The sequence below is a fragment of the Odontesthes bonariensis genome, chromosome 20 (assembly GCF_027942865.1).
Source record: "Odontesthes bonariensis isolate fOdoBon6 chromosome 20, fOdoBon6.hap1, whole genome shotgun sequence".
In the NCBI taxonomy this organism is placed as follows: Eukaryota; Metazoa; Chordata; class Actinopteri; order Atheriniformes; family Atherinopsidae; genus Odontesthes; species Odontesthes bonariensis.
This window is the reverse complement of record NC_134525.1, coordinates 3738473-3748044: the sequence shown is the minus strand read 5'-3', so window position 1 is coordinate 3748044 and position 9572 is coordinate 3738473. Positions and strand designations below refer to the sequence as shown.

At 37.5% G+C, this 9572-nt stretch overlaps 1 protein-coding gene across 1 annotated transcript; it reads right to left on the bottom strand.

The window, feature by feature from the left end:
• Positions 1-826: 826 nt before the first annotated feature.
• On the bottom strand, positions 827-3146 carry LOC142369668 (lutzicidin-like). Its single transcript, XM_075451994.1, has 4 exons — positions 2914-3146; positions 2199-2303; positions 2001-2102; positions 827-1736 (listed from the first exon to the last, which is right to left on the bottom strand). The coding sequence occupies exons 1-4, from the start codon at positions 3103-3105 to the stop codon at positions 1647-1649; spliced, it is 489 nt and encodes a 162-aa protein (XP_075308109.1). The 5' UTR covers positions 3106-3146; the 3' UTR covers positions 827-1646.
• Between the last annotated feature and the right edge of the window lie 6426 nt (positions 3147-9572).

Below are 9572 nucleotides of genomic sequence, written 5' to 3'. Positions count from 1 at the left end.
TCTTTTTCACCAGTTCCATTGGCAGATTTTTTTGCTTATTTCAAGCAAAAACGTCTCGTATTTGTTGTTTTTTTACTTATTTTTGGAGGGGCATTTTTTCCAGTGTAACCAACGTATACCCAAACTAACCTGATCAAATATGGCTGGTTAATGGTAACTTAGAGCAGGGGTCTCCAACCACCGGTACCGGTCCGCGAGACATTCCAAACCGGGGCCGTGAGATTGGGGGGAAAAAATAAATAAATAAAAGATATTTTTTTTTTAAATTAATTAATTAATTCTTTTTTTTTTTTTAAAAACATGGAAATCGGGAATTCTTTCATTTCACTCGCTAGATTCTATACTTGGAAACTGCATAGATTGCATTATAGGAGGCCGATTGTGCACGTTTATTTTTTTCAATGATGACTGTCTGTCTGTCATCATATCCTAATTTGTAAAAGCGTCTGCTAAATGTAATGTCTGTTGAACGTAAAGTACAAAAAAAAAAAGTAACCCCAACCCCAAGTCTTTACTTGAGTTTTTAACAGTGTCTTTTCTATAGAAATGGATCTTTTCGGGCCTCATTCTACGTTTAGCTTGGGAATGCAGGCTCTGTATGTTCTTGCCTGGATGAAAGCGTGCTCTTCAGTGTGGTCGATCCTTTCAACGGGACCTTCGAGAAGAACACGACCTTTTCAGATGCTCTTTCTGAATTATTTAATAACAACAATTATTATTGTTGTTATTCATGAAAAATTAGGTTGTATTGCTGTATTCTTAGATTAATTCTAGATTTGGAATAACCTAAGTGCACAAGTCAACACAGTACACAACACAGATGTGATCCTTTTTAGGCATTTTAATCTGGAAATGGAACATAACATAACTATGTTTCATTAGCTAATGAGGCAGGTGGCAGAGAAAAACAAAACCAGATACACCAGGAAAGCGACTCTTAACACACAAAACATCCTATATGAGGCACAAATGTCTGAAAACGCCACACAGATGCATCACTCTAAAGCAGAGATACTCATTGCGTGGCTCCTCAAGCTTTAATTGGCGGCTCGCACTCTCATAGTAGCTTATAACAATATGGTAACAATAACAATACATTTTTTCAAATAACAAACAGCGAATACTGCACAGTATTAAGTATTTTTATTAAGTTTGCGTTTTTGTAGTATTAAGTATTTTTATTAAGTATTAATTAAGGCCTAAAGGGGGCTCTGTTAAACCTGGCAACGCAGCCCGCTAGCTCCTTTAGTCAGCGCGAGATGCAGGCACAATGGATCCGTTTTTAATTAAAAAAGGGCAAAAACCAGCACAAAAACCATGCTCATCCTGAATGTCTCACTATGATTATAACAACAAACTACAAATACAACATGAAGAAAGTCGAGGACATGCACGCCAGCTTCAGCTCATCCCAGTATTAAGGGAAATGTGGTCTTAATTGAAAATGTATTGGCTGTGTTGCTTCTTTTTTTGTGGGATGTTTTATATGCAGAAATGCATATTTGCAAAAGGGGACTTTAGTATGTTGTGGTAAAATTGGCTCTTCCCTTGATTTTGCTCTGCCAATGTGGCTCTTGTGAAAAAAATAGTGAGTATCACTGCTCTAATGTTACTCCAAAAAGCAACAGAAACTAAAAGCAGAGTTTTCACTCGTTTCCTGTAGAAGCCAGAAGGCTCGACCCTCCACTGCTGTATCCCAGTCTCTTGCAGTGCTCCACTCTGGTTGCCTTCATCTCCTGTCATTCAGAAATATCAAATCAAATCAAATTTATTTGTATAGCACATTTCATGTACAAACAATTCAAAGTGCTTCACATAAAATAAAAGCATTGCAGCAGGGAGTGTAAGAAGCATTAAAAATACATAAAATAATATAAAGAGAAACAAATAAGAAAACAACCAAACAACAAACTGATGCAGCAAGTAAAGGCATACATTCGTGCCGTGTCCTTTTATTACTGTGAGAAAGGTTAGAAAAAAAAGGGGGGGATCGGACTGACCTCCGTTAAGGCTGGCTTGTGGACGCAGTGGACATACGGTATGGGGTCCTCTTCAATCTCTCCCTTGAATGTTTTGTAACAGACTGCACAGTCGATCAGTGGCTGCATCGGTGCACACAAACAAACCGGCACGGACAAGTTACAGCAGGCGGTCGCATTCCACATTTTTCTGAGGCCAGTAAATCAGATGAAACTCACTCTGTCGTTCCTGAACTGACACTCTGTGGAAGGAGCCGTTCCTTTGGGGCACTTGGTAGCTTTAAGGTAGAAGTTGTGGTAGATGTAGCTCACATCAAAACCAGGCTGAGGAGAAAGAAAAGGATCTTTTAATGACTTCAAGCAATCCTCTTTGATTTCTTGGAGCTTTTCCTGAGGGTTTGATTCACAGCACTGGAAAAAATGCCCCTCCAAAAATAAGTAAAAAACAACAAATAAAAGACGTTTTTGCTTGAAATAAGCAACAAAAATCTGCCAATGGAACTAGTGAAAATCGGCTTGTCAAGATTTCTTGAAATAAGATGTGATATTTAGGACTTTTGAGTTAAAAGTGATCTTGAAATTAGCTTAAAAACCTCTTCAAATGTAAAAAAAAGAGCTTGTTTCATATGATATGTGACTCAAAACAAGATGTTTTCAAGACTTTTTCACTTAACAAGATATTCAAGATGTATTGTCTTCAAACAAGTCCCTATATCTGGCTGAAATAGTACTTGTTAGGCAGTTGTGTCTTATATTAAGTGTAATGAGATATTTTGACTAGAAATGAGACAAATGTACTTGGTAAGACTTTGATTTTTTCCAGTGTGGAGCTTTTCCTGAGGATTTGACTCACAATAAACTCAAAGGAAATCTTCCAAATATGAGCAAGAGCGAGACAACACTGACTAATAGATCAGACATGCTGTGCAAGTACCTCAGTTTCCGACTGCGTGACACTTCTGAAGAAGAGAAAATGATGCTGGATGCCAGCATGAGAGTTAAGGTTGTCCAGGGCCAGATCCACTCCCTTCCTGTAGGTTTCAGGAAGTTTACCGTAAGCTTGCTGTGCATTAGAGGACAAGAACAGAGCCCCGAGGCTGAAGAGCCACAGCGAAAAAGCAGCCATCTTCCTCCGTGTGTCTGTAACAGTGGGAGTGGAAAAGTAAGAGCAGCGGACCACCCCCCCTCTCTGCTGCTTTCCTGAACAGACGGGAACATCCAGCCCTCCTTTTACAGGAGTGAAGTGAAGTGAAATTTATATAGCACTTTTCAGCAACAAGGTGATCCAAAGTACAACACAGAAACAACACTTAGGCACAGAAATACAGACATAAAAACATCAAAAAAATCAAACACAGAAATACAGATACAGAACATCAATCAGGTCATTTTAGCTAACAGTAAGATTGGTATAACTATAACAGAGCAAAAGTAAATTTAGCTAACAGTAAGATTGGTATAACTATAACAGAGCAAAAGTAAATTTAGCTAACAGTAAGATTGGTATAACTATAACAGAGCAAAAGTAAATTTAGCTAACAGTAAGATTGGTATAACTATAACAGAGCAAAAGTAAATTTAGCTAACAGTAAGATTGGTATAACTATAACAGCAAAAGTAAATTTAGCTAACAGTAAGATTGGTATAACTATAACAGAGCAAAAGTAAATTTAGCTAACAGTAAGATTGGTATAACTATAACAGAGCAAAAGTAAATTTAGCTAACAGTAAGATTGGTATAACTATAACAGAGCAAAAGTAAATTTAGCTAACAGTAGGATTGGTATAACTATAACAGAGCAAAAGTAAATTTAGCTAACAGTAAGATTGGTATAACTATAACAGAGCAAAAGTAAATTTAGCTAACAGTAAGATTGGTATAACTATAACAGAGCAAAAGTAAATTTAGCTAACAGTAGGATTGGTATAACTATAACAGAGCAAAAGTAAATTTAGCTAACAGTAAGATTGGTATAACTATAACAGAGCAAAAGTAAATTTAGCTAACAGTAGGATTGGTATAACTATAACAGCAAAAGTAAAGTTAGCTAACAGTAAGATTGGTATAACTATAACAGAGCAAAAGTAAATTTAGCTAACAGTAGGATTGGTATAACTATAACAGGTAATTTGAGTAAACTAACAAAAGCTAACAAACATGGATAAACTTTCCTCTCAGAGGAGGCATTTAAAAATATAGCTAATAACAGAACGGTTGATATATGAATGATAACAAATCTTTAAAAGACTTTCATCTGAGAGGAAATATAAATATGTTAATGCTAACTAGCCTACTGTTGGGATTTATTTACTACTAGCTGCTGTTGATATTTCACAATTTATCACACATAATTTGTCTGTACAAGTTCATTAAAAAACACAATATACATCCAAATGTGTTCATTGTGGTTTTCTTACCTTCAAAATACCAATACTGGCAGAGAGAAATGAGCACAGTTTGATTGCCAAATAATGGGAAATGTGTCTGCTGGACTGCCCTCTTGTGGCAGTACATGGTGTAACTCTAACATAACTTTATTTTTCTAAAATCACAGTATTATATAATGGATGAAAGCAGCAAAATAATTAAGAAGTGCAACAATAACAAAATACATGCAAGTTGGGTGCTTAATATCACATAGGCTTTATGCAGACATATTTGTGTATGTGTATCCTATGTATCTTTGTGTTTCAGGGACATTCTGAACTCCGATCTTAAATCGAGTTGAGTGATTACCCAGCCTTTATTTACAACAACTTTAAAGATGATGCAATGATGCAAAAATGATAGCAACTTTGAGGACATTTCCAGTCTTTATCTAAAAAAAAAAGCACAATTTTGCTGTCCATGGGCTAAAAGTGTGTTTATTTTAAAGTGTGTTTTTAACCTGGTCACCAAATGCTTAGCACACCAGTTGCTCTTTTTAATTCTGAATCCATACATACCTCATATGTTAAAATTGGATAATCTAATGAAAAGTTGTAGCAGTTTATATATTTTAGAGCGCCCCCCAGAGGCCATTTTTTATCTGTGCGTTTGACACTCGGACTCAAATTGTTCTATAGACCCTAAACTTCAACTTGGAAGTGAAAACCAAACTTTAACACCAATTTGAAATGACTGAGCCTTAAACAACCCCACTATAAGGTTGATACAGTGCTAATAAAGTCTTAATGGGCCATTTGAATATGACTAAGTTTTCCTCCTAGTGAAGCAGACTGCGACTGGTTGGGATTCATTTTGGTTTTCCATCAACATAACAATAACACAGCTGCATCTTTTTAGTCAAAGAAACCGGGAGGAACATGCACGTTTGGCTGTTTATAATGAGGTACCCCACAAGGTTTCATTCTCAGCAGGGCCGTACACAGAACTTTGGAGGGGCAGGGGCTCAAAGTCAAAAGGGGGCACATGGAGCACGAATTTGCGCAAGACAGCAAGGTTATAAAAGTTATATATTTATGCATATTATATTTAATTTGTGTGTTTACAAATGTTATAAACAAGTACTGATTTGTTTAAATGAGAGGTTGAGAAATTCGCAATTCAAATTCTTCTTGTAATTGTTGTTGTATTTATACTAATATAGTTCAAAATGATGTGAATAAGCATGTACAGTGCATAGTTTTAGTGAAATAACCTGTGCCTCACTGCCTCTGGAAACATACATGTAGGAAAAACACTGCAACAGTAAAATCATTCATCTCTCTAATGCACTTTAGCCATGACAAAAGAAACATATAGAAACAAAAAGAAGCCACGCATACAGGCATACAGACGTACTTTTCCCCCTCAGCACGCTGTGTGTGGTTAATTAGCGGCTGTAACGTATGAGAGTGTGTTCAGACTCACACACAGGATGCTGCTCACTTCACTAACTCTATGTGGATCATGTGACCAACCGAGGGTGGATCTAAATTATTATTGTGAGAATGCTTCAAGGCATTCTCACTATTAAGTTCCTGTTTCTCTTTATTATTATTATTCCGCCAGTTTTCGGCACCTGACTACTCCTGCATACTTTCAGCTATTTCTACAATTTTGGTATCAAAACGTTCAGCTCTTTCAGCAGATTCCTGCCATCATTTTCGGTGTTTTTAACTTTTACACCTTTTAAGATATTCAACTTTTATTCAAATTTTCCCGTCATTCAAATGAATGGAAACTGCTTTCAGCTCTTCCAAATCATCTTCCTCTTTCCAACCTAACTACTCCTGCATGCTTTCAGCTAGAGACACCACTCAAACTTTAAATGGGTCACAAGACATTCAGCTATTACCAAATGTTTCAGCTTTTTCAAATCTTCAGCCAATTTTGAAATATGACAGTTTCAAAAACATGAACATTTTGCTCCTTCTTGGTTTTTATGAATGGGCACACAGTTGAGTGCGTGCTGATAAGTTTAAAATGTTTCAGTTTTTTCAAACAAATTCCTCTAACTTTCATACAGTTTAACTTAGAGAAACAAATTATACCTTAAAATGTAGGAAAATGTGTCCTCTTTCAGCCAATGTAACTACTAAAGAGCTCACATTTACAGAATTTCAGCTATGAGCCTTGAACTGAGATCAACCTCTCAAATTCTCTGACTAACTCCAATGTTAAGTTTGGTAGTTCACACAAAAATCACAAAATCCCTTCAACCAATACCTCAGCAACAGTTTTTACTGCTAAAATTGAACTATTTTCAGCTTTTTTTTAGCATGGTCAGCTATCCCCATTCAGCTCATAAACATTCTCACTGCTGTTTCACAGGAACAGCTCTTTCTTGTTATTTTTTATTATTATTATTTTGGGCCACAGACAGAATTTCACACACACACTTACAAAAAAAAATAACTTTTGACAAAAGGGCACTTTGGGCAGAAAGGGCCAAAGGGGCAGGCACTCCAGCAGCCTCCCGCCTTTAAGTGATATTTTAGACTGGAACTACTACGCTGAGAAGACAATTCAACCTGGCAGTGTTTACAGATGACTTTGGTTCTGTCGACTCCGCCGTCTGGAAGAACTTTAAAATGAAAATGGCCGAGTAAAAGTTCTGTACCCTTCTCCATGTTTGGTGGATCCGCCGATTACTTTCTTTTCCGGTTCCACAGCAGACAGCAGCAGACTTTTACCAAATAAAAGCCTGTGAGCAACAGACTTTTACCAAATAAAAGCCTGTGAGCAACAGACTTTTACAAAATAAAATAAATAATAAAACCTGCGTTAATGCACGATCAAATATTTGTCGGCGTTAAAACGAGTTAACGCGATAATAACGAGTTTACTCGCCCAGCCGTAATTTACAATTAATTCATTTAAAATTTAACGCGTTAAATTTGACATTTATAGAACGTGCACACATTAATCTTGCCTAAAAAGCAAATTTTGCGTCAAAACATTAATTTTCAGCCTATCTTCTTCAAGGTTCCACGTTCAAAGACGGTGTTCAGCCCGTCTGGCACCAACAACCAAATTCCCTTAAATCCTCGTTCTGATGCTCGGTTTGAACAACAGCAGGTCGTCTTGACCGTCTCTAAATACCTAAATGCGATTGGCTGATGAGCTGTTTGTGTGAACAGGTGTTCCTGATAAAGTGGCCGCTGAGTGCATCTCACACATATCGTCATTCAAATGTGTCGCGCCTCTTTTTTTCCAACAGTTGTAACATTTTCCAAGTTAAACTTTGGCTTTCTCCATTTTTTCAGATTGGTTTTAAAAAACTGATTCGCATCTGGTTTCCATGGTAACAAGAAGCTGAATTTGTCTTGTGGCCAGCAGGAAGCCTCCGCCACACTTTCAGTTGCTATGGTTTCAAGCCATCCAAGGTCTGGTTGTTAAATGGTCATTTTCTGCCCACTTCAAAAGGTTTAAAGTGGGTTTCAGGTCAGGATTCGGTGCTGCCTAATTCCGTTTCTTATTTTAAATCATTGTGAGTCACCTCCAAGACCATAATACATTTCTACATAAGATGTTTCTAACAGTCGTTCCTTTCAATGACTCCCCTTAACGCCCACAGCTGCACAGCACGATAGAATTACTGAGAATTAGCACTGAATGACACTTAAGAAATGGGAAAACTGTACAAAACTACAATTAAATCTACTCAATGTTTTTCATTTGATCAGATTATGATGAAATCACAGGCATATTCATAGGCGTTGATTACGGGGGGACGGTGGGGACATGTCCCCCCCACTATTTATGATTTGAATTTTGTCCCCACGACTTTTAAAAATGTGCTCTGATGCGACCGAAAAAAAATCCCCACATTCTCAACCGAAATCGTCGAGTCTAAATCATGCGATAGGCGCGCACGAACATGTGAAAACCCCAATTTGGTATTTAGTCGTTTGATTTGCCGACTGTGAGCCACTGTAGAAACATGAAGTTGTAAAATGACAGCGGAGTCGGTGCATTCCAATGACGTCACACCAGAGGTCCGTTTCACGAAGCAGGTTTAGTGAAAACTCTGAGTTGATTAACCCTGAAATGAGAGAAACTTTTACTCAATAAACCTTGAGTTTCTCTCCGTCTCCGCCCTCTTTCAGCCACACACGGCATTTGATTTCCTCATTCATTCAGTCAGCAGAGCGAGTTCTTCTACTTCTATAAGTCATTAGGCACAGCAGGAGGCGACTGTTTCCACCAACATGTCTGTTAGATCGGGTTCTTTTAGTAGGAGGCTCAAGAACGGACCGGAGTAAATTCAAGTGAAAATGAAGTCTTTATTGGTATGGCAACAAGTGGAGCATTTCAGCGCTGGTCTCAGTCTGACAGAACTCTCGCAGGAATCCTTCAGACAGAGCCCCGTATCCCCGGTTACACCTCGTATATATGTCTCCTAGTTTCCCGAGGTGGATCCCTTGTTGATCAAATGTGATTGGATATGAATTGTCTAACTCAAATAATGTCTGTGAGGAATTCAAATAATGTGTGTGTATCAATCTGCCCTTGGTTTCCCAGACTTTCCTGATTGTTTTGTCTGTCTACTCCTGCATCACTTAAGGTCATATGGAAAAGTACTGAGACTTATTTCATTCCTAATGTCTAAGAACAAAGCCAATTATAACAATCCTCCTTTTGAAGTGATTTTATCATTTCAACTAATTCAGTCAAATAACTGAGGTAGGAATGTATTATTCTGTATTGTGTCACATCTGTATTAGCAGTAGCAAGACTTTAGCAGCCACCCCCCAAACTGCAAGAGCCACTTACCTTTTGAGATGTAGCACAACCAGTTAGGAGATATCTGTCATCCCCCTTTTGAAGTGACTTCATGTATCATTATGTAAGCTCATGTGTAAGCTGGTCTTCTTTGCAATTAAAAGCAGCAAGCAAGTCTTCATTGCACAGGCATGGAAATAGTAAACATAATTCTAATGCTTAAGCTACACTTTCAAATCCGGACTATTCCATCATTTTACTCGGAACAGAAACTCTTTCCGAGAGGGTTAAGACCTTCATAAGTCACTGATTATAACTCTGCAAATGAGCACATTTAGAAAATAATTCTGATGCTTTAGCAAAACCTTCTATATCAGGAGTATTAATCAAGATTCTAGAAATAGACTCTTTTCTAGTAAGTTTAAAACCTTCCCCACTCAACT